Consider the following 25,444-nt stretch of genomic DNA (forward strand, 5'->3'; position numbering starts at 1 on the left):
CTGCCTCTTTTCAGGGATCAGGACGGAACAGGATTTCTACGTTCGCCTCATCGACTCCATGACCAAGCAGGTGGGTGCTGCGGGGAGCGGCCGCGGAAAAGGGGAGTGCGTGCGTGCGTGTGTGTGTGCGGGTTTGGGGGGGGAGCGGCCGGCGGGGCGGCGAAACCCGGCTCCGGTTCGCAGCGTGAGCGACTCCGCCGGAGGAGGGGGATGAAGGGGGGGAAGGGAACCACCGCGTTCCCCGCTCCGCACCCGGGGGGGCCGTAGGGCCGCGCTGCGGGGTCCGACCCCGGCGTCGGGGCTGCGAGGAGCCCTCGAGAGGCGGCCCGGAGCGCTCCGGAAAAATCTTGGCGACTTCCAACCAGCCCGACCCGGGGGCTGTTGAGCCGCTTAATTGTAGGATTTAACCTCCCGCCCCCCCCCCCTCCAGCCCACCAAACGCTGCGAGAGCAGCCGCCGGGCCAGGCGCTGAGGCTTCTATTTGTCCTTTCTTTATTTGTGCGACCGCCGGGTCGTTGGTTTCGAGGAGGAGCGAGAGTAAATCGTGGCGAATTTGCATGGCGGATGGGAAAAGCCCCCCGAAATGCTGCGCGGGGAGCAGCGAGCGCCGTGCTCGGCTCCGGGGAGGGCTGTAGGGCAGCAGAGCTTGCAAATGGATTAACCCTAATTGTGGGCTTGCTCTTTAGCTTTCCAAACAGAGCAGAAACGTGCGTGCGTACCTGCAAAAAATACTTGTCTGGGTGCAAAGTGGGTTTGTGCGAAGGGATCGCATGAACAAATCGATTCTCTGTTTTAGAAATTGTTCCTCCAGTTTCTCTTCTGCTCCTGTCAGAAGCTTTTGCTCTTGTAAAACATTTCTTCACGTTTTTAAACCTTTTTTTTTTTTTCCCCTTTAGATGTCTTTTTTTTTTTTTTTTTTTTCTCCTGAATCTGCTTTACGAGTAAAAATAGTTCTTAAATTTTATTTCATTTAAGAAAAGAAAACCATTCTGGTTCTTGTTGATTTTTTTTTTTTTTTTTTTTTTTTCCTGCACCGATAGGAAAAGTCAGTCCCTGCATGCTCAAACCCAGTTGTCTTTAGGGGAAAAAAAAACCTCTTGGCTTCTGCCTGGGTTTCTTTTTCTACAGCAAAACATAAAGCTCCAAGGGCTGAGTTTGTTTTAGAAAACTCTCTTTGATGGTCCCAAAACATCTTTTCCTGCTATTGAAGACTGCCTTTCAATAGAGAGGAAAAAAAAAAAAAGAGAACTTAGAAGAATTCTACTCGACAATCCCCTGTGCATCTGAACTCTGTTAAACCATACGCTTCCAAACAGAGCCCTGTAGGAATTAAAACAACAGCAACATAGCCTTATTCATAACAAACCTTGGGAAGCGTTTGCTGCCGTTCCTTGATTTTCAGGCACAAATGGGTTAGTTTGTGTCATAAGGAACAAAATCTTTCAGATAGGCAAACTCTTTTTAGTCCTTTCAGAACTTGGTGTTTCAGTGCAGAGCGCAGGAGAGCGCCCATCAATAAATATTATCTTTAAATAGCTCTGCTATCGGTACGGAAATGTGAAAGCCTCTGTTCATAATCCTGTTGAAAACAGATCCCTGAACTCATGTAGAGCAATGGATTCGAAATAATTTTCTTAACAAAGGCATCTTGCATATGAAGAGTTCATCCTAAGGCGCTGTTTGACCTCTTGGTCTCTCATTATTATCGAGTCATCAGAGGGTCTTGGAAAGAAAGGGGAAAAGAAACCCCGAGATACAGTTTATTTGTAAAACATACCATGTAGCTTTAAAGCACGTTCACATGGAAAAAAAAAATCTTTCTGATTTCAGGAAGCCGTACAGAAACAAAGTTAGGAGAAATGGCAGATTTTGGGGGAAAATGCAATGGAGTTGGGAAGTGAAGGTTTGAGAACAAAAGCTCTGAACTTGGATAAGAAAGCAGAGAGAGAAGGGATGGTTTAAACAACCACGTTTGCTTGGGTATTAGTTTCATTAAGTTCTCTAGGTGTGATTGTAATTGCTTATGAGAAATAAGGCATTGCACGTCAAAACTGTGGCAGGGCTCATCTGCATGTTTTCAGGGGCAGGGTCTGAAATCCCCCCCACTTCTTTTTTTCTTTTTTCTTCTTTTTTCCTTTTTTCCCCCTTTCTTTCTTTCTTTCTTTCTTTTCCCTCTCCTTCCTTCCTTTCTTCCTTCCTTCCTAAGTGAAATCATGTCAGAGTTGTGATTGCTTCAGTTGCTGAATGCTTATTAGGCAGTGAAGTACAACACATGACAGAGCTCACCCAAATGTTGAATGTATCATTTATATTTTACGACAGTGAATTATATAGAACATTCTCAAGTAACTTTCAAATCATCAAACTGTAATTAAATATTGCAAAGACTGTCTGAAAATTCTTTAATTTTTAATGAAAGTTAAATATATATTGTCAGCCTACTTGAAGGTGTAGTATTTTAATGCATGACGCTCAGAACAAATTGGATAATGAAATGATTACTTTTAAATGAAACTGTTGCAGGAGCATCCACGTTTCCGCTGGCACGGAGCCTCCCCTGCTCACACGCACGCGTTCACACTCTCAATAATTGTGAATTCCCAGACCGAAATTACAGCGACTCTGAGGTTTCTGGTGGCCAATTAAAAATCCCGCAGAAGCAAAGCTTGAATGAGTTCAGTTCCTCAGGTCGTGTGGGGAAGGATCTTGATATGAAATAGATATGTTTTAAGATATGGCCAAAGCAGATTTAGGTCTGTTCTCTTTGTCTCACGAATATGAATTGCGAGGTTTTACACAGCTGTGGGTTATTAAGTAAGATAAAATAAAATCCCTTTTGCAAATCAGACCTTGATTTCTCTGCATCGGGTCGTTGCTCCTAGATTTAACCTAAATGTCCCATTAGCAGCATACACCACAAAGCCAGGCAGGGCTGCCCTGCTTGCTGTGTGTAATTGTAGGTATTCCTGCTTCCACAGAGTTCTTAATCAGGTCTAGTAAGGCTTTGTTGCTGTTTGTACGGTCCAGCTGAGGGCCTAGCCCAGGATCTGTGCTGTGGGCTGACAGGGGCTGTCTGTGTGTTCTGTGTTCCGTGTCTGTGGGCGGCGATGTGCTGTGGGGCAGTGCTGGGTGCTGGTGGTGCGGCCAAAGGAAGCACACACAGCACTCAGGGCACACGCAGGGTGCAGATCTCAGCTGTGCGCGCTCCCTCCAAGCACAAGCTCTTGTGGTGGTCCTCAGGGGACTTTGGAACGGGAAGCTCAGAATGTGCTGAACACTGTGCTGTGAGTGGCCTTTGGCGGTGGCTCTGGAGGAGCGCAGAGTGGGATGGTGAGGGGTCTGGCTGCATCCCCGTCATGTTAGAATTGCAAACGCTGCGCACAAATCGTTAGCGTTGTGAGGAAGTTCTTTTCAGTGTCAATGCTGTCTTAATTACATTTTCTTTCATGTTATCTTGGCACCTCATTTTATGTCAGGATCACATTCCTAATGCGCTCAAAACCCCACAGGATCCCAAACTTTATGGCTGTCGCTTTGCGTAGGGCAGCAGCTCCCGGTGCAATCGGTCTGGCACTACGATGCTGTGTTTTGAAATTGCCTGCAAAATGTGAAATATGTCTGCTGAAATAAAGCTGGAGTTTTTAGGCAAGTCTGGGGATTTTAATGTATTTAGAGAGGAGAGGCTTTGTCAGCCCCGTTTTCATAAAGTTGAGATATTTCACGATGAGGAAGGATGGAGGAAATAAATCTGGAATACTTCTTACCCAAGCATTTTTCCTTCAGCCGTCCTCATTCATAAGATATATTGGAGGGTAGTACAGCTCAGGCATCTCAGAAAGCATAAGTTTTGCAAGATAGCTGCTGTCTGTTTTTGGGTGGAAAACCCTTCTGACTTGAGCTCTGGTTGCGCTTCGCCTTTTCTCAGAGCTGTAACTCTGGATACGAGCGGGTTCTGTGTCGATGCCTGTGATGCTCTCTGCTGTGTGCAGGGGGTTGAGGAGCTGTGCTCTGCACGCAGCACACGGCACAGCCCTTTGCTGGCAGCGATGTGCATGGGAAAAAAAATGTTATCAATAAGTTCGGAGGAGCCTCCGCAGACTCGGAGAAATTTCACACAAACATAAAACAAAACCTAACCCCTGTGATGGGGAAAGTTTACACTGCGCCAGATTTTAGCAGCTTTCTTGTTCCTTTGGTGAGATGTCAGAAGTGCAGGTGATTTTAATTTTCTCGTACGACGAGGAGCGGAGAAGTTTGGAATTTGCATGCATGATCAGGACCTGTGTTTGGGAAAATGTAAACTCATCACAGTGGAAAATGTGTTGTTTGGAGTCTGAGGGTGAAAACAAAGCTGAGGATTTTGGAGAGACTGCCTGAGCCAGATGGCCTGGTGCATTCCCAGTCTGGCAGCCCAACTGCTCCCTCCTGTATAATATACAGCCATTTGTTCTGGGATATTTACGCTAGAGCTGTTTCCATGTGAATGTTTGAAAACCATTAAAAATGAACATATTAGGAGAGATAAATTTATTTAATTTGTGCGAATACGTCAATAAGCGGGCTGAGTATCAAAGGCGGGGGGAAAAATAATGAGATGCCACTGAATTGCGCGCTGAGACACAGCAAGGGCTGAATGTCCTCTCCTGGGGACCCAGCGCTGCGCTGCTGTCCATGGCGGGTGAGCAGAAATCCTGCCTGGGTGAGCAGGGAGCACTCGGGTAATGAGGGGTTAAGCACTGGGAGCCAAATAGATGCAATGCGCTGAATTCACAGCGCTTTCCGCGTGGCCATATAGCGGGTAGGAGCTAATCTGTGCTGCCCCATCTGAAGTCAATTGCAGAGCTCCTATTGAATTCGGTGGGGCCAGGATTTTATTTTCTCTGTGTGTGTATGTGTGCATACGTCACTGCGGATCGTTTGGGTTCTGTGTTTTTTTTTTGAAAAGAGCCTCGTTCTAATGAGCTTTCTCCTTTATTTCAATAAAAGATAGAGTTTGCACTGAGAAACAGAGGGGGGATTTGAAAGCGAGTGGGTTTAGACGCGCGCTGCTGATTTCTCTCATTCTCTGGCTCTTAAAAATCAGGGCTGTGGCACCATCGAGGAGTATCATGGCCATGATCTCAGTCCTTCAGGACTTTCTCACCCCGCTCAGAGCAGCACTGCCCTGCCTGGCGCTGCGCGGCTGTTCAGCCCTCAGCCGTACCAGCGTCAGTCTGGATTTAGTCAGGAAGAGCTGAGGACAAAATCTGCGTGCATCTTTTTCCACCTTTTCCATCAACTCTTTTACTGCTTTGTTCTGCCATCTTTTACTCATGAAAAAGCGGCCTCAATCAGAACGGTAGCCTTGGGTTTTATATTGTTCCCCTCCCTTTTACTTTATCTTTTTTTTTTTTTTTAATGAACTCTCACTGAAAAGTTTTCCGCATTGCCAGATGCACTTGTAGGCTAGGAATGAACGGGATGTGCTCAGCGCACTCATTTGTATGTGCTGGCAAGTGGTGAATTGTGTTTAACTTTTTATGCGGCTTTATGTACATAGAAGAAAGGGAGTTTCGTAGTTTGACATCAGTTTTTCAGGGCCTGATTTTGAGATGGGTTTGTGCTCGGGCAGTCATTACTCCTTGGGATTTCGGACAGAAAGGGCACTTCATGGAGAAACGGTTTACAAACGTAAGCTGAGTTTTGTGGGGAAATATTTAAGATCTTCAGGAGGAGAGGACCTGTTTTGAAAGATGAGCTGCACTGAAGTCAAAGATACAGGAGTAAATAAAAAAGAAAAACAACGTCTATAATTTTCATTTCCTTCGCTGATGTTTTGTTGTGCACTCCGATGTGTATTTGCAGGCTTATTTTTAGCCCTGCTGTGGTCTAAGTTTATCCGCTCTAACTTTCACTTTATCTCTCATTAATATGATCCCTATTTGACAAAGTTGTGGTGGTGTTTGGGTGATGTGGGCTCCTGACGCTGTCTTGCTGTGGCGAAGCCCCAACTTTAATTACTAGAAACGTTTGGATAGTTTTGTGACAAGAGTATCTTTTCCAATCTTAAATATTTTCACAACAGTAACATTGCAGACCCTTCCTGCAAATATACTTCTGGTCGCTATAAAGATGTGAAACTTCAACAGTTCCTGTTTCCTTTTTGCAACTAATTGTAGAATTGGTGTTTTAGATCAGTGCCGTCTGAAAGATGGTAGAGGATCTATAATGCTTGCCGGCGGCTGTTCATGGAGGTGGACAGTCGGTGCTTTGCGCGCTCGTTTGCGAGTAAATCGGGAAATAGGAATAGGAATCGGCGGTGAGAAAGGAGCTCGGCTGTTCCTTTTGCTTCCTCAAATTTCCTAGAAATTCCTGGAGGAATAGGATATGCAGAAGGACCCGCACTTATGGTGAGAAACCACAGTGTGCATGGGTGCAATATTAGTAGTCAAATGCAAACAAAGTGGAAAGCAAATCCTTAACGCAGACGAAGGCAGAAGAATGTCATGCACGCAAAGAAGGGATCACTGATGTTAAACACAACAGACAAGGTGATTATGTACCACAGTGTTGACTCTGCCCGTTCATTATTGCTATTTAGTTGAGTTATTTAAGCGGGTACCTGGAGGTTAAGTAAGCATAGCAGCAGGAAGAGAAGAGGAAAGGAGAGAGGAGGGGGAAAAAGAAAGTAGGATTTGTGTTCTGCTCGGTCATTCCTAATGCTCCCTCCACTTCAGTGGCAACATAGACTGGGTAATTTTGCTTTAGGGTTTGAAAACCTAAGAAGCACGAGTTGAGTTCTGCAGTCCTCTCTTGGACGCCGTGTTGTGCTGTGCCACCGTGAATGGGAATCTAAAGCAGATTATTCTTTGATTATTTTTTTGATTAGGTCCAACAAGGGTGCTGAGCTTCCCCTGTCTTGGTTGAGTGGATTTGGATGCTGGGTTTTCTGGAGTCTTTGTGATGTCCCTGCTGTGACCCCATCAGCTGTGCTCCTTTGGTTCCCCAGTTTGGGCTAGAAGCTTCAACCCCTCTTACAATTTAATGCACAGAAATGAGGAATTTCTGAAATAGTCACAAGTCCTGATGTCTGTTGGTGCAGGCACCTTCCCAGCAGTAGCTTTCGGGTATGGATGGGAGAGCACCTCCCCATGTGACCCAGCCTGGTCCATGCTGGTGGCGGTGCTGCGAGGGTTCGGCGTGTCCCCAACGCTCACTGCTGTGTCCCCTTTGTGGCAGTGCTGGGTTCACAGCGTGCCTCTTTCTGCTGGGACACAGCGCAGGGAAACTCGCAGTTTTGGGGAATATTTGTAGTTAAACTGAAGTGAAACAATTATAACTAGCAAATGTAACAGAGGTGTTCCTGATGTTATTTGTGAAATTACTAAATAATTTTATAATGCATGAAATTCATATTGTGTCTTACTATTAAAATCAGCTCATGCTTCTGCAGATTTGCATGTCCCAAGAGCCATGCCTCCGCTGTAGGTGCAGCACCTCTTACCTTTAGCAGATTATATTTGCAAGGACTGCAGAAGCAACACATGGCTCCACTTCATCATATATCAAGATACTTTATTTTTTCTCGTTAGTATTTTCCACGCTTCCATGTTAATATCGTCCCACTCTGTAAAATGTATTTCCTCCACATAATACAATTAGAAAAATATCTTTTTAGTTACTAATTTACTGCTAGCTTTATAGACACCCATATCAGATGTAATTTTATCTGCAGGGTTTGTTTCCCAGTTTCTTCCTCCTGCTTCTGTATCTGGGAGGCTGTTGGGGTCCCACTGCAGTGCGGGGCAGAGCTGCTGCTGCTGCTTGCAGCCTCGTCCCCCCAGAGGCTCTGCCACAGATCCCAGCTCCAGGCTGGCAGCCGGAGTTAGGAACCTCTATGCTCTGTGCTATTGCTGTTGTGAAGGCAGTTTCTTTTCTGTCTTGTTTTGCTGCTGGGGGCAGCCCAGGGTAGGTGCCCAGCTGTCCGCATTTTGTGGGGTGAGCCAGCAGAGAGAAACCAGGGCTGTGTGGGTGGGCAGAAAGCAAAAACTCTGCTCAATCCGATGGGAGCTCTCTGGTGTGAGCAGTAACCCAGGATGTGTGTAAGGCCGATCCCTCGCCATTGCTCTGTGTCCTGCTGCTGGGAGGGCTGCAGAAATCAACCCTTCTCGCTGGGTGCGTTACGCTGTCCTTCCACAGCTTTAACTTGAAGGATTCTCCCCGTGCTGCCTCAGAGTCAGTTTTTCAGGCTGGTTGTCCATCCCTGTTTGTTTTGGTGCCCTCTCACAGGGCCTGCCTCTCGCTTATTTATATCCTTGTAACTCTGGAGCTGCTCGCCATCGCAAGACGCAGGATCAGGCCTGAGTGCTTCTAGGAGCTACCAGCAAAATGCCCGGGTTGCGCAGTGTGCAGCTTTCGGAATTAAAAATGCATGAGCTCTTGCTCTGTCTTTCTTTCTCTCTCTCTTTCTTTCTTTCTTTCTTTTTTTTTTTTTTTAATGAATAGAGCCCCAAGTATGCCAAGCCTTGCTGTTGTTTCTTTTTTTTTTTTCCCTTCCTTTCTTTTAATGCTATTAGGTTTATATTTTATTCTGAATTGAAAAGAAAATTGTGGTTGTCTTGACTACTAAAAAAACCCATCCTACACACAGCTTGAGGGATGTGCAGCAGAGAGGAGGGAATTTAGCAGTTCCCAGCTCAGTTGTTCCCAAACACAGACCTCGGGCAGGTTTGGCCGCTGTTGGCCTTGTGCACTCGGCGGCCACAAGGCTGTTTTTTCTTTTCTCCCAATTCAACGTGACGCATGGCTAAAAATGTGTTTTCTTTCTAGGCAATAGTATATGAAGGCCAAGACAAGAACCCCGAAATGTGCCGAGTTCTGCTCACGCATGAAATAATGTGCAGGTAAGAGATACCCTGCTTCCCCCTAATTAGTGATGAGAAGATGAATCTGTCTCTCAAAATCTAGGTTGAACCTGTGGCTATTTTAGGACTTAAATTTATCTTTCTTGCATTAAACAATCCCAAAATAACACAGTCTGGTGTGTGTAATTAGCAGCAAGGTCTCTGTCACCGCAGCAGTTTTCAATTGATAAAGAATTTTCCTTAACCGCGCTACTGGGTTGCATTTAGACCCCGTAGCCTACAAAAATGGGCTCACCAAAATTAATAGTTAATTATAGAATTGTAGTTTTCTCTGCCCCCAATTCCCAAGCAAATGACGAAGTTTGCTCTCCCAGCAGCATGACAAAATGGTTGTTCTGGTGTTAGTTGCTGGCCTAACAGGCGGACAGAGCTTCTCCCACCTGCCTGGGCCTAGCAGGGCTCTGCCGCCCCATGGCTGCTATTTGTTGGTGTTCTCCAACCACACAGATCTGACCCTCCCCATGCTCTGCTCCCCCAGAGGTGCCTGCCTCGGGCTGGCACTTAAATCTGGGACAGAGATGAATTCTTCTTCAGCTACTTTCTTCCCCCTTCTGCTGGCAGCATTAGGTGAAGCCTGCTCTGCTCCCTCACAGCATCTTCTCCCATAGCCCTTAGGCACCCAGGAGAGGCTGACCTTGCAGTCTCATTAAAGTTAGTGGGTGTTTTTGCATGTCTGAAAAACTCATTTGTTACATGTTATTCGATGGCAGAAAATAATTCCCTGGTGGAAGACAAGGCATTCTTGCATAAGCTCATTGTTACAATCAGTTGTTTTAAGACTGTAAAAATGCCATTGCATGCATTGTAACTTTTACAAAACACATTTACTAAAAAGGAGTAACTTGAGGGGAAAAACTGGTACCCACTTCTAAGAGAATAAACTTGGATGAGGGTTTCCTGGTGGGGGAGAGTCTTAGACAAAGTATTCAGATGGAAACTTCTCTGCTGGTTGATGTTTTTTCCCTTTATTCTTTGGAATCTGTGTGTTTTGTGCTTCCTAAGGCTTCTGTCTGATAAAACCCAGCTCGAGGGCAGAGCCCTGTGATGCCACTCTTCTTGCATTGCTCGCCGGGTGGAACCCCACACAGCTTGCAGGATTTGGGGGGCTTTAATTGCCATATCCTATTTTTCTAGGCTACTTTGTTCAGCAGGTTTGGCTTTGGGAAACCAGAGATAACCCATTCCAGTCTCAGCTCTTTGAGAGGTCCCAAGCTGCTGCTGCTGGGAGATGTGGCATGGCTTTGCTGAGGACTCCTGACCAGTTCTACCTTTCCCAGTGCAAGCTCAGCCACACTGACAACCTGTAATTGCACTAAAACTCATTGGCCCAATTAGCACCACTTTTGCACTAGATACCTAGCTAGGAACAATTCGTGGAAATATTAAAGGAGGCCCCTGACCCGATAAGACTAAGTGCATGCTTTGCTTTTCTTGTGGAAGCAGCCCAGTGGAACAGTGAGTAAAATTAAGTACATGCTGAAGTGCCTGCAGTGTCAGAGCCTGAATGTGCTGGTAGCTTCACCTAGTGTGTCCTGTTGGTTCCTAGACTGCAAGGTTTGGAGGTGGAAATAATCTGGTATCTAGGTTAGCATCCAGACCTCAGGAGGGGCTGAGCACACACTCTCAGCCTGCAGCATCACTCTCTGCAGCCAGCCTTTGTTCCAGACCCATGCCATGCAGTGCCCTCAGCCAGCTCTGGGACATTCACCGAGCCCTTGTGCAACCCTAAAAATTCCCTCTCTAATCCATTAATTTTCTTACAAATACTTCAGAAACATGAAGATTGATAAGTACATTGAAAACTTCAGATAGAGTGCTGAGTTTTAACCAGATCTGTGTTAAAGATGTGCAGCTTTGTCGATATTGTTTAACCGAGGTAAAATTATTTCCATTCTGGGGATGTGTAAAGCTGTGCTGTGTCATTTGAATCAGCTTTTCCCTTTATTGAAGCACTGTCTGGTTTTTTTCGTTCTTAAAATTTGCTTGATCAGGAGCTCTGTTCCTCTCCTCAGATTTGTTTGCTGCCAGCCCTGGTTTTGTGTTCCTAAACATAAGGTGTAGGGGCAGCAAAAAAATCCGACTGTGGTGTAGGCACGGTGTGACTGCTGGGTGGGGGAGATGCATTCAAATATCTTACCGCTCATATTAGATATTTCCCATTTCCTCTTCTGCCCATAGGTTTGTAAGAGGGTGCTGTTTGTTTACCAGGCCGCTTGACCCTATTGCACAAATCTGTCATCTATTGTGCTGCTAACACTCTTTTAAATTGCAAATCTGATGCTCTTTAGGGGTCTAGAAAGGGGGGAAAAAAATCTCTCTCCGCACCATTCTGTTTCTCTTGATTTCTTGCCTGTTGTAAGTGGAAGTTGGGATGTGCTGAATTTGCACCAGGGGTGCAAATGCAGCCTCAATTATAAGCATAAAATTAGAGTCTGTTCCCCATTAATCAGTCCAGCTAATTGCTATGCACTACCATTAGCCATATGGTGTGAAAGACAGCTTGCTCTCCCTAAGATGAAATTTCTTCATTTCAGACATGAAATAGTGAGGGCTCTGTATTTTAAAATAGCTTGTTTTAGATGTTTAATTTCTAAACAACTTTCAGCAGTGCTTTCTATCAAGGCTAACGGCACAATAAAACTTTGCATTTATGTGACAAAGCTGGGTATTTATAGGATGCTCCAACTACGGCAAGGAGAAGACAAAGAATTCAAATGTACGGGAGAGTTCTGGCTGCGGTAGGGATGCAGCTCTGAGGTTGGCTTCAGGTGGCTGTTTGTTTATTTCGAAGAGGTTCATTGTGTTTTGTCAAATATAAAATGTAAAATCCATGCTGTTGGCGAAAATGTTAATAGCTGGGGGGAATTCAGAGCCTCGGTGGAATTTATTGGCATTGTAGGCAGCGTGGGGAGGGACATCTATAGTTAATATTGCCTCAACAATTTCCATTATGAAACCTTCAGTGGCTTACAGCTTTGCCAGACTTAAACTGTTCTGGCTGAAATGTCCTTTGCAGGGTGTCAGCCCGAGGCTGACTTTCTTTGGAAAGTTTCAGCTCAAATGGTTCAGCGATTTCTGAGAATGAGGTTGGAGTAAAATATGGTTTTTGTCTTTGCGACATAAAGTCTTACAGCTGTTTTGTCGAGGAGCCCTTGCACCTTTCTGCCTGGCTGGGGTGGGAGCTGCAGCCCACCTCACCAGGAGCTGCTGCAGTCTGTCCCATGCGGGCTCACTAACGACTTGTTAGAGCCTGGCAGTAAGTGATCAGAAAGTCGTGTTTGTGCTGGCCTTGTGCCATCGCCCCGTAATTTCTCATTGTTCATTGTCCCTGCAGAAAGCCTGAGTGCGTGGATACACAAAGCAGGGCTCCTCTGGCCTGTGATGCTCCTGGCCTGCTGCGCTGGGTTAGGGAGAGGGAGGGTTTTGGGGTGCAGGATGGTGTGGTGGGGCCATGGATGTGTCCGTGATGGGGACAGAGATGCTTCAGTGGGGAGAAGGGTGAGGACAAAAGCAGTGACAAAAGCAGGGAGCAGTGGTGGCCAGGGGATGGAGGTCTGCAAAGAGGCACGATGGGGATGGTGTGAGGAAGGTGGAGGCAGGAATGGGGAAAACCCATGTCGGTGCATCATGGCAAGGGCCTGCGTTGCTATTGAGGGCTATTTGCTTTAAAAACAAACCAAGCAAACCCCGAGCCAAATCATTTTTTGCAGATTTTTTCCCCCCTTGTTTTTAGTTTTCCCTCTCTCAAACTGCTTTAGATCAGACATAATCTGATTCCTAAAGACACTGTGCCTGAGCTCTGGCTCCCTGTCCTGCCTGGGGGGGACACCCCACAGGGCCAGCCAGGAGCTGGCACTTGGCATCAATCCCTGCACGCAGGGAGCTGAGGGCTTCTCAGTGACTCAGAGAAACTCCTGGGACTTCTTGAATTCCTTCAGGGAAAGGCGCTGAATGTTTAGGCACTTTTTTTTTTTTTTTTTTTTTTTTTTTTTTTTTTCTCTCCATGTGTTCAGTAGATGCTAAAAGTCAAAGCTTTCGAAGCAAGTTTGAATGCTTCTTTTACCATGAGGAGCGATCTAAAACTCAGGGTTGGTGTGATGCCATGATTGTCTGCGTAGAAAAATGAGGGTGGATGAGGCCTCCAATTCTGCTTGTGAGGGAGAAAAAGAATGAAGAATAACAAAAAGAAAAAGAAAAAGGCAAACGAAAGTTTGATTTCTTGCTATGGCTCAGGTCTATGGGGGCATCATCTCAGGACACCTGAGCCACGCAAGAGGGCCACCCCATGAGCAGCCCCATGGCTGTGCTATCCATACTGGACCATCCCTGGCAGTCGGCATGCACCTCTCCTGCTTGGGGCTGGAGTAGCTGTAGCAGGAAGGTGCTGGGGATGCTGGGGGCCGCCCAGTGCAGTGGGGAGCCTGGGAACCTTTGCTCGCCTGAGTGAGTGTGGCAATTTCTGTCCCTGCAGTCTGCTGGGAGAATGTCAGGACTAGCCCTGATTCACTTCAGTCACAAGAACTGCATTGTCTTAACTTGTGCCAACTCTGTTTCTAATTACATTTTAATCATTTAAAAATGATTAGCAGTTTTTATTGCCTTGTTTGTGGGTAAATTTTCTCACCCCACACATTCTCGCTGCACTCCAATGACAAGTCCTTTTATAGGCAAAAAAGCCCCCCGAACGTCCACATGACTATTTACCTACAGCATATTTTATTCCTTCCTAAATTTTAATGCTTTCTGGGTGCCAAGGCTCTTGCATTTATTTTCGTGGATCAATTGTGGTATTGTGCTGTAAAATTAAGCAGTTTTTTTTGGCAGTCCCTAAACAATGTAACTTCCACCGAAATGAAGATACCGCACATGTGTGAACTGAGAGAAGTTTCAGTCCTGAATAGTTGCCTTGAAGCCTTCTGCGGTGAAAAGAATTATGTATTTTCCTCTCTTTGAAAACAAAAATTTATTATTTTTTTTGAGACCATGTTTAAACAGGCTGTTTTTGTAAAAGGTCCCCGTCCCCCCCCTCCCCTTTTTTTTTTTTTTGTTATCTTTAGTGTGGTTAGTTGCTTTATTGCTAATCTTGGTGGGTAACTGTATATTATTCACTCTATTGTTCAGCAGCACAAGAGGACCTTTGTCATGCTCCCAACAGGGCTATTTATATAGCATGGCACTTCTGAGGGCTTCTTACTGCTCCCGTGTTCTTCCACCTTCCAGGGAAAGGAAAATAGTCCATTGGCACGGGAGGGTGAGCAGTCAGGTCCCTGGATACTGCCTGGAGTGAGCATGGTGCTCTGCAAAGCTGTGGCTGAGGTTCAACAAGATGTTTGATAATGGCAAGGTGTGCCTGGATCTGGCCTGGGAGAGCCAGGAGAGTGACCCCATGCCCTGTTAATTGGTGCCATCCCCATGGGGGTCCCCATGCTGTGGTTCCCTGCCCTCTGTGGCCCTGTGGGAGTTTCCTGGGCTTCACCCAGTGGGTTCCTGCATGAGCCAAGCTCCAATTGCCGTACCCCTTTCAGACAAGGGCTTATCCCAAACAACGACTCAACATCTCCGTGCAAACAACAAGCTCCCTTAGCTTAAAACCCGAGCCTGCCGCCAGTGATGGAGCAGGGCTTTGGCAGATGGAGCTGGTGCTACATGCTCCAGCTCTGTACCCAACCCATGGTGCTCCACCAGCACAAGCAGTCATCCGTGTGCTCAGAAAAATGGGAAACAGGCATGCTCCCCTATAAAAAGCCAGTGGTGTTTGCATTTTAGCTCCGCTCTTAACAATTATATTTCTTAGAAGGAGAATCATTACACTTCTGGATGTCGGGGGGAGGCTTCAGCTCTGTAAAAGCAGGAGTACTGTGCGGCCACGTAATGGAAGCACCAAGCAAACGTTAAAATCTGTGTTCAGGGAAGAAAAAACTGGTTCTGTGTGCACACATAAATGGGACAACTACTAAATCCTTTGGAAAAGAGACCACAAATAGGCAGGTCTCTCTGTGTCGTATGATCCTTGAATTATTATTTGCAAAGGGGGCAAAACCCCTCTCTTTTTGTATTTTCCATTGCTAACCAGCTGTGCAAGAAGTTAAACATAGTAATTAACCCATATGTGACCCACTGTATTTGACTGATTTGCAGGCAGGGACGGCGCGGTAACTCTAGCCAGCAATTTGAACCCGCCGTGTTCGTAATGATGATTTTACAGTGTAATGGTCGCACTAAATCCTTACACTTTTGCTCTGCAGCCGCTGTTGTGACAAGAAAAGCTGTGGCAACAGAAATGAGACTCCATCAGATCCAGTGATAATTGACAGGTAAGGACTGCTATTGTTTCCTTCGATTTTCTTTCTGTTTTTTTTTCCTTTTTTTTTTTTCTTTTCTTTCCCTTCCTCATTATAACGAAACACCTGCCCTGTCTTGCTAATGGGGAAGAATTAGGAGTAGATGCGGATGAAATTTTGTTTTTGATACCAAATTAGTTGTGCTTTGCAACTGCGATCGCCGTGGCAGGGCCATATGGAGGCTAACGGAGCGACCTGCTCGTTGGAGGGCTCCCGTGCTTGCAGACTGATTCATGTGCATAAAGAGGAGATTTTTCTTTCTGACTTTCTGTGGCTCAATTCGCATGCTGTGCCAGGGAAGCTTCAGGAATAAAATAATAATAGTTTGTGATTTATGAAATGTGGTTGGGTGCTTATAAATATTTAACTTTTATTTGAAAAATGTTTGAATCATTATCACTTTTAGCTACAGTAGTTCTGTTGGATGCAATCCATCTACATTTTAAGGATTTTATTTATGCATAAAAACAGTTAAAAAAAATAGATCTGCAAACTAAGGGTTTTTTCCCCTGTTATTTTCTTTGGTTGGAATACTATTTTGACTGTATTGTCAGTTGATTAATTCATTTTTGCCTGTCTTAATTATTGTGCTTTTAAACAGATCCATATTGCTAATCTGACATCACCAACTAAATCACTGTTGTGCAATGCATCTATTTTAGTTGCTCTGAGCCATGGATAGTTTCTGTGCTTGCAAATTATGCAAAATGGTACCAAACAGTCATTTTTACATTTTAATCGTCAAAATTCATTGTACAAAGCCACGTGTAATAACCAGGTTATTATGCAGCATTACTCTATGAGAGTTAAATGGCCATGAAGTACTGAATCTGTCTGTCATCAGCTGGGGAAAGCAATACCACTGCACTAATCTGGGCGTGCAGGGACCCTGAAGGGAAGCTGTCTGTGCATATGGGAGCGAGTGTAGAGCGGTGTGCTTCTCCTAGCATTATTGTCTGAGCTCATGTTTGCTGTATTAGCTTCAAAGTACCTTCTGTGCCAGTCTGGGTGTTTGTTATAAAAGAAAAGGTGACGGCGTTTTGTGTGCGGAGCGCCATGCGGGAGGGATGGGGATAGCAGAGCCTGGCCAGGCACTGTGCTTCTGCAGGCTGTCAGATTTATAGTTCTTGCTTGAATTTCTTAAGAAAGTGCATATATTGGAAGCTTATGGCGGGTGTTTTGATTAGCTGTAATCAGTAATCCTGAGAATGTTTAAGCCTCAGAAGATATATCTACCTATTTTAACTAGGCGTATTTCCATCTTCTGTGAGCATTAAGTAGGGCTGGGAAAGGGGGGGAAAAAACCCAGTGAAATCTGTATAGAGATGTGTTTTATAAGCATGCTGCTGAGTTGAACACTATAAACATGGTGTTAGGGCGGCATTTTGAGTGACATGAAAGCTACAAAATTCACATGAATTTTTCATTGTACTGGAAAGTGAGATGTTAAGATGCTAATGGCAGGTTTACGGAAATATTTTGTTTAACTATCTAGTATGCAAAACTGCTAGTTGCAAATCACTTTAAATTATGAAAGCCAGAGATGCTGTCTGCTACGTGCTTCTTAGAAAATGAGGGAAACTGTTACATGAAAACACAGATTTAACTTTGTAACGGTGATCAATTTATCACTATTTACATACATTTATGCAAAAGATACCAATTCTGAAGACTATATTTAAAACACAAGTTGAATACAATTCACAGCTCATCATCCAAACCTTGCCTTCCTCCCCCCTGCACTACAACACATTTGGCTTGTGAATGGGTTAAGCTTTTAAGTTCTTCACTTGGTTTTAAATTGTGACTTTGATACAGAAGGTTGATATGACTGTGGTTTGAATAACATTTGATTTTGACCTGTTCCTGTGGGTTGCAATGGTATAAGAAATTTGACTCAGCAGTACTGTAATTAGCCCTCCCTGTGTTTTTGAAACAGGATTGTGTTACCTGGATTGCATTAGTGTGGCTTCTATTGTCGCCGCTTTGCATCTGTCCCAGTAGGGTACTTAAAACCTTTTCTTGGCCGGGGCTAGTTCAAACAATTTAGGCCAAATAAGTACGTGCTTTATACAGTCAGTGGCTTTAGCGATGCTTCTTGTGACATTTATCCTATTCATTTTTTCCCCCTTTTGGTTTGGAAAGGATGAAACGAGCTATGTGGGGCCTTTTTACCTTAAAACGAGTCCGTTAAGCGCTAAAGCGCCTGCACGAGTCAGCACATGTGTTTAGTTGTACTCCATTGTCACTTCTGCATGCACACAATTTTAAACTATTATGTCAATTGATACGCTAAGCCATATTTAGCTATTTCTATTTGCCTGTGAGCTTACAGAACTCATTTGCCATTTGGGCTAAAGCACTCCCACATGCCTTACAGTCTGATAAAGCCTTGCCTATGGATTTAATCTAACTCTCGCATCAAATCCTACCAATCCTCAGACTCTGACCTAACATAGAATTTAATGTAGAATCCATCTATGGGATTTTTGACATATGTACTTAAATGGAAATGCTATCCTCTTCTTCCATGCTGGAATACTGTTTTGGATTGATTAATTCTCTTTGATGAGGCCGGAGAAACTCGGGATAGAGAGGGCTCGGTCTTTGTGGTGGTTTAGCTAACTTGGCAAAGAGGCTCTTTGTCAACTTCAAAGTTACATGTGTTGTGCTCTTTTTCAAATCCTAGATGTATATGAAAAGTAAGTCGCACATTTTTATTTAATCAAAATGCAGGATTTAAAAAATAATAATCCGTTGTTGCGTTTGAAACAGGATATGACTTTATCCTTTGTAGAACTGCTTTATAGTTTGCCCTATTATAGTATCAGCGGATATAGCAGTGAAAGGGACCGAAAGAAATTCGTACTTGTAGAGGGATCTCAGTTTTCTCTGGAGAACAAAATCTCTTCTGCTTATAGAGCAGTCATTTCAAGGAAGTTTCTTGGAAACCTGTGTATTTCTGAATCATCTTAGCATAGCCTGTATATTTTATCACTAATCCGGTTACATGTGTTCAGATGAAGCTCTGATGAACAGGAACTCATTTTAAAAGGGATATTATTGTCACAGTACAAATGCACAATTCCTTCTACAAGTACAGTAGCAGGGCTGTATTGTAATCATACTTGAAGAAAACACAGAGCACTTCCTGTTATTAAATTAAATTCTAGATTGATTTAGCATTCAAATAGTAACTTGTATTTGAATTTAAAAGGTTTGCAATAAAATTTCTGTGAAGAAATTGAATAAATTGTAGTTTTATTACCACTCTGGATATCCCAGTGTCCTAACCTTTTTCCTTACAGTTATCTTAGTTCAATAAATAAAACCTCATTAGACTATTCCCATTTCAACGAGTTTATTAAATTTTACAGAAGTAATTAGCATAAGCTGTGCTAATTTTTCTAGAAGACTAATGAGAGAGCTTCCTAATTAGGTTTGCTTTGTAAGAATCAGAAAAGATGATAATGACAAAAGTCACATAGGGGAGAAAGTGGGGCTTTATATTCTTCCTTGGTTCAGGAAAGAGGCTCTTCTCTCTCTGTTCTGCTCCGAACTCTTAAACCCAATTTACCACTATGGGGACCAGTATTTAGTGGTGCTACCCGTGCCTGTGGGGGATTCCTTACCTTTTATGGCTGGATCCAGTAGACAGGAGTCCTATTGACTGATAAAATAGAAATAAGCACTGCAGCCCCAAATATAGTGGCAGAAAAGTCTCAGCATCGAGGATCGTGCTCTGCCCACAATCCTAAACCCTGTACCCTGTGTAGGGACAAGGGGATGGAGGGACAAGGTGCTGCAAACTGCCCATGTGGCAACTGTTGCTCATCCCACATTCTGCTTTTTCCTGATGTACATGAATAGACTTTAGCTGGTGACCTGAAATGAGTTTTGCTGATATTTATTGGTATGGATGAGACCTACTTCAGGAACCTCACAACTGTCTTTCCTTTGGACACATGCCCTCATGTCAGCATGTGGGATCACAGGATATCCCGAGTTGGAAGGGACCCAAAAGACCCTGGCTCCACACAGAACCTCCCCAAACCCAAACCCTGTGTCTTGAGAGCATTGCCTAAATGCTCATTCATCTCCAGCAGCTCAGAGCCGTCCCCACTGCCCTGTGCAGCCCGTTCCATGCCCACTGCCCTCTGGTGCAGAACCTTTCCCTTACTCCTACCTGCCCCTCCCCTGACACAGCTCTGTGCCATTCCATCCAGCCCTGTTGCTGCCACAGCAGAGCTCAGCGCTGCCCTTCGCTCCATGTGAGGAGCTGTAGGGTGCCATGAGCCTCCACACAGCTTTGTGTTCCCCGGGGGGCTGTGTGCCCCAGAATGGCATGATGAGGGGCACTGGCCCTGCTCTAGCAAAGCACCGATGCTCTTCATGTGACAGTCTGGGTGCTGTGTCTGAGGAACAAGTCTCCCTCTGACTTCAGAGGAGTGACCGATGCATTTGCAGCGCTATCAGAACTCTTGTCAGTGAAGCACAGGTGGGAACTTCTGAGCTGGAGGCTGTGATACTTTTGGAAGTTTATCAGGTGCGTTTTAATGCATGGCCTGCTGCACGCATTTGAAAGACCTGTGCAATTCAACACCTGCCATAAGGATGCTCAGCTGCGCTGCTTGCACTCCCCAGCACTTCCATGTGCTGTGGCTGCTGAGGGAGCCAGCTTTCCTGCAGATGGTTTTGAGATCTTTCAGATCCCAACCTGAAACATTTTATGTTTGTGGGCAGGACTTTACTGTGCAACGGCATGAAAAGAGGCGCGAATGACTTTCAGTATCTCCATTTTACTGCTTTACAAGTCGTCATGCAGTGGATCACATTTTACAGGCCTGATCATCTTTTCATCCTAAACAGGAGGCGAGAGGAAAAGTGACACACTGGGCTGCATTTCCCTGACTGCATCCTCCACACAAAGACATTTGTTGAGAGGATGTGTGGTGGTCAGCGTGTTGTGCAGCAGCTTTCCGTGCCCAGTTGACCTGACTCTCTGTGGGGCAGGCGCTGCTGTCCTGCTCCTCCCCAGGAATGAGGCTGCAGGAATCTAGGGGTCACATCCCACCTTAGTGTCCTCTATCTGTGCTGGTGAACCCCTCGGGTCCCTATGTAGGGTGATAGGATGGACAGAAATTGGCCTCCAGTATTTCCCTCGGCGCCTGGAGCTTGTGAAGCCACGCATTGCTGAGAGGGGAGGGCCGCCAACAAACATCCTCTAGGATTTGGTTGTGATTGATGCATCTGAAAAGCATTACCCTAAACATTAACCACATGACTTAGGCAGCCAAAGGCACTTTGAGCCTCCGTGAGATAAATGGGAGAATGATCTGTAAATGCTTCTCACGCAGGGAATCAGAACGAAATGCTCACCCCTCTACAAGGGCTCCTAATGCATGTGGTGTCCGTCCTCTTCCTGGTGAGGGAAACAGCAGAGCTAGGGATAACTTTGCAAGGGTGCTTGCAAAAATCTCTTGGTTTCAGTCTGTGTGGGTTGGCACATAATTGCTGCTCCAAAATTCATTTATTTTGCTCCTGGGGTTAAGTGAACTTGGTCAGGGTCAAAACAGCTCCCTCTTATTGTTTGCTTGATTTCTCTTCCCCACTCCAAGTATTAGAATTTTTATATAATTTGAAATCTATTATGCAAAACCTTAATTTGTTCTCAGCTCCACTTCGGGAGGTTTGTGAATTTCTCAGAAAACCTGTTCTGAGTTTTCAGTTTGTTATAAAACCCCAAAGCAGGCAAGTTTTATGTGGTTTTGAGTTTCACTGCAAACATTTCACACTATTCTAATAGTTGCTTGTTCTCTCTGTGATGTCTTTTGAATCTGCAATCAGCATTGTGGGCTTTATTTCACAGTGATCTTCTGCCTGCTTATTACTGTTAAATATCATTGCAGAGGCTTCTGTTGCATGGTGCTGTTTCCAGGCAGGCAGATGAGTCCATGTCTGAAGTGGCTCTTATGATGCAGCTTAAATATTCAATTTGAGCTTTTCCTGTGGACAGCTAAAATATTTAGGCTTGCACTGAATTTCTGAGGATCAGGGAAGCTGATGATCAGACCATTCCGTTGCTTTTGGATGTGACTCTCACCTTTAGCTCTCACCCCACAGTCCAGAGAAGTGATCTAAATGCCTGTGGGATGTTTTGGACTTGCTGCTCTATCCCATGCCATTCGGCTCAGGGTCAGGTTTTCTGTTTATCAAGAGCGGGGATCTTTTTGGGGAGGAAGTATGGGATTTTTCTTACGTGCGTGTACACATGTTTCAGGTGTGGATAAATTTGCTGTCCCATCTCAACACCTGATTTATTTCTGCATTTGCTGTTGCAATGGAGACACACATGACTAATAGTAAAAGCAATAGGAGAGGGTATTTGCAAAGATCATCCTCAGCTTTAATGCAGGTTATCTTAAATTGTTCTGAATGTGAAACGTGTATCTGACATCTACTGTGGTGTTTAGCGAGTGAGAACCAAACCCAGGCTCTGTTCCCCCAAAGTTTAGGTGCATCAGTAGCTCTGTTCCTGTGAGCAGTCAGACGTTTTTGCATCTCTGCCACTGAAATGTATTCTTACAAGTAATTGGTCACATTACCAAAATAACTACACCAAATTCAAATTCACTTCTGCTGCTGGAAGTAAATAATTTAATACGTCAGCTAACTAATAAAGCTAAAAGAGAGGAAGAAGTAATCACAGGTTGCTGTGTGAATCGTGACTCAGATAACTTTCTAGAAATGGATTAATGCTGTCCTCAGAGAGCAGCCAGTCCCTGTAGCAGTAATGGTAAATACTGGTATGAATTCTATCTTTCCCTGTAGCATCGTGTTGTTTTTTCTGTAACAGTTCTGGAAAAGTACAGAAAAACCATACAAAGTTCCCAGTGTGTCCCATTAGCAACTTTGCATAGGTAGTTTGTCATCAGAATATATTACTGTATCAAATGAGTGTTTACTTTTTTTTTGCTAAGGACCGTATTTTGGATGTTTTCTTAAGCAGAACGAATAATTTGTGCCCACTTTTTAAAAACAGTGTTTGGAAATAAGAAATGTGAAAACAAGTTTTCTGGTGCTGTTAATGTGTGATTTGTACGAAATTAGTTATTAAAAGGCTTTATTACAAGTCACTGAAATTACATACCGGACAGCAGTAAGGTGACCCAGATATAGAGCCTTTCAGTGCAGCCATTGAAGTGCTATGAACAGTGTTGTTTTGTCTTTGGTTTCTTGCTGCCTCTAAAGGTGTAGGCAGATGAAGATAGCTTTAAAAAGACCTATTTCTCCAATTACAAGCTTTTGTCCAAGAGAAGAAGAAAGATTTTTTTTTTTTTTTTTTTTCCAGACTCACAGCATTCTCTCTAACAAAATCAAATTCCCTTAATCTGACAAGCAGCCGAGCTTGGCAGCGGGCTGGGCTTGTTGCTTGGAGCTCCTGCAGGAGCTGCCCGGCGCTCTGTGTGGCTGTGGGATGGCTCAGGGGAGCGGTGGGGAGGGTGGCTGTGTGCTGGCATTTTGGGACCTGGTTTCACTGTGTGGTGTGGGGGCAGCCCCCAGCAGGAGGCAGCTGGGTTTAGTCCAGCTTTGTGCCGACGCAGTGATGTCCAAAGTGGCATTCCTCAACTACTGCATCTTGCTAACCGGCTGAGGCACAATAGTTCTGTAATGTAATATAAAAAGTAATGGTGTTAGCTAACACATCCTTAATAAGATATTGTCCACTGCTCTGCCATATGCTCAGGAGGAGGCTTTCCCTCTGTGGGGCTTTTGAGTTCTCTCAATAAGATTATTTCAAATACTCTAATCCTGAATCATTGACATGAATACAAAAGCCTAGTGACATCTAATAGATGCCTCTTAGCTTTGCTTTTCCTCTTGTTCCTTTCCTTTTTCTCCTCTTTTTACCTGACAAAAAGCTTACAGACACTTGGGCTCTGTCTCTCAGTACCAGCATGTGGGTCCCCTCGTGAAATATAAAGGAGGAAAAAGGGCTGACATAGGGCTGATAAGCCACAGAGCAAAGGACCATAGATTAAAAGTAAATGCCAGTAAATCCTACCCTGTACACTCAGTTGTTCTTTTATTGTTTTCTTTAACTCTTCCAGTGCCGTACTTGGCCAGAAAGAGATGAAAAATGGGGTTAAAAAAAAAAAGGTGATGCTGCAATGCCGCAGTGCCATAGGGTCCCAAAGCCTGCTGTACAATCAGGTGTTCTTGGCTCTTCTCTCACCTTGACTTTTTCATTGGAATAGCAAACTGTTTCAGCTAATTGCATCATTTGATGTTTATATCATTTTTTGAAGATTAACTTTTTTTTTAATATTAAAAAAAAAAAAAAAGGCAAGCAGAAAGTGACATGACTGTGATCCTGGAAAGTCTTAATATTACATAAAGAAAATGTTAGGAAGAACTAGTATCCCGCTGTGAGTGTCTAGGAGTAAAAATGGATTTCCCTCTTGTCAGTGCTGTCTCAACAACTGCCAGGAACAGAATATCACTTTCTGTTCCTCTTTTTTTTTTTGGACTTTGACAAACTGTTCATCTATCACCTGCAGAATCTGCCTTTAGAAGAAGATCTTGGTACAGAACACAGTTGGTTAAAAGGAAACTGCGTTCAAAATGTAATCATTTTCCGTAATTCTCTTCAAGGTTTTTCAGTTTCTCAGGCTTCCCTGACCAGGATAACCATCCACTTCCACCCAGTCGAGTCAGGTCTTCTCTGTAATCTCTCTGAATACGATCTTTCAGTTGGATTTTTTGGCATCTGCATCGCTACATAACCATTGGCTGCCTTCCCAGATGTTAAGTCACTTTGATAAGTGGATGTTAAAAACCACTTTACCTAGCTCAGATTTTGTAGAAGGATGACATAAGAAGAGGAAAAATGTATTCTGTATTCATTATAAAGTTCTTTGCTCTAAAAGAAGAAGAAAATTAGCCACACTCAGAGCTATTAAGACCTGATGTTAGCATCTCCTCCAGCCTGCTCCTTGTGCCTCTGCATTGCTTGCGTGGTCCTGCATGAGCCGAGATGTGGCTGCAGACACAAGCCTGCCCTGGAATTTGTTTCTGAGGCTGGGGCTGCACAGCGGTGTCGTGAGAGGTGGTCGGTGCCTAAGGGGCTGAGCAGGCAAAGCACAGTGAGCTCAGTAATAGCTCTGACATTCTGGAAAGCAGAATAATAGAACGTACCGTGGTGTAAGAGGAAATCTCTTTGTTAAACCCCATTATGTGTACACAAATTGTTGTCTGTTGTATCCTGCATGACAGGAGAGAGGAACTTCTCTTTTGTTTTCCAAAGGGTTGCCCTGCTGTGACAGTGGTAACTTAATTTGTCAGAAATTACAAGAACATTAATACATCATGCCCTAATGCGTCATTAGTGCATTAATACTTTCCGAGTCATCGGAGTTTTTCTAATAAATGCCTTCGAAGTTGGCTGGGCATTCATAAATTCGAGTTTTCAGTATGATAATTGTAATTGAGACACCTATTTTCCCTGATTAATTCTTGCAGTTGCTACATAACAGTCAGCCTTGTTGACACTCGCAGCCACCCGCACTTGAAAGAATAGCACGCTCTTCGTTAATATTTGCAGTGTCGTAAAGTGGCATGATTTAAAGGAAAAAAAAATACAAAAAAAGAAAAGAAAAAAGGAAGACTGTTCTTGGGGAAACAAAAGAGAATTTTGGGAATGCTTTTTTGCCATGGAAACACAGTTATCGCTCATTAATCTGTCACGTACAGAACAAGTTCCAGACTACAACACACTTGAGCGAGGCGGCAGTCCCGGGGGTTCGTCTCCCTGCCTCTGCTACCTTTTACCTGCTGGCAGCACTGCAGCCCCTTCCCCAAATTCCATCATGTCTGGTTGGCTCCCACAGAGTGGGAACTGCCCCTCTTGTCCCTGGTTGTGTGGCTTCGCAGCTCCCTGGGCAGAGCAGCGGTGGGGATCCAACCCCGGGGTGCCACTGCTTTCTGCTTTCAGCCACGGGTGGCTTTAGGAGGAAGGAAGTTTTTCCCTTCGTTTCCAAGATAAGGTGTCATTCATGAGAGCAGCGTGCTGAACTAATCAGGTTAATTGAGAGGCCCTGAATAGCTCTTATTGAGCGGATCCCTCCTTCCTGCTCAAGGCAGATAGCGCAGACGGAGAGATTACAAGTGCTTTAAACTCTGGCTCGCCATCTCTGAATT

The 25,444-nt window shown here is 44.5% G+C and overlaps 1 protein-coding gene across 10 annotated transcripts in view; it reads left to right on the top strand.

Annotated features, from left to right (window-relative positions):
- EBF1 (EBF transcription factor 1) overlaps positions 1-25,444 on the top strand; it is a gene marked incomplete at both ends in the record, with an annotated part of 260,911 nt that overhangs the window by 2,140 nt on the left and 233,327 nt on the right. For 9 of the 10 annotated variants that reach the window (XM_079542503.1, XM_079542504.1, XM_079542500.1 and 6 more), the window contains 3 exons: positions 15-70; positions 8,809-8,882; positions 15,149-15,217. In XM_079542503.1, coding sequence (XP_079398629.1) covers positions 15-70; positions 8,809-8,882; positions 15,149-15,217 — 199 coding nt within the window. The remainder of the gene's footprint in view (positions 1-14; positions 71-8,808; positions 8,883-15,148; positions 15,218-25,444) is intronic. The other variant, XM_079542507.1, reaches the window with a different exon arrangement.

This window comes from Tetrao urogallus (genome assembly GCF_951394365.1).
Source record: "Tetrao urogallus genome assembly, chromosome: 14".
NCBI lineage: Eukaryota > Metazoa > Chordata > Aves > Galliformes > Phasianidae > Tetrao > Tetrao urogallus.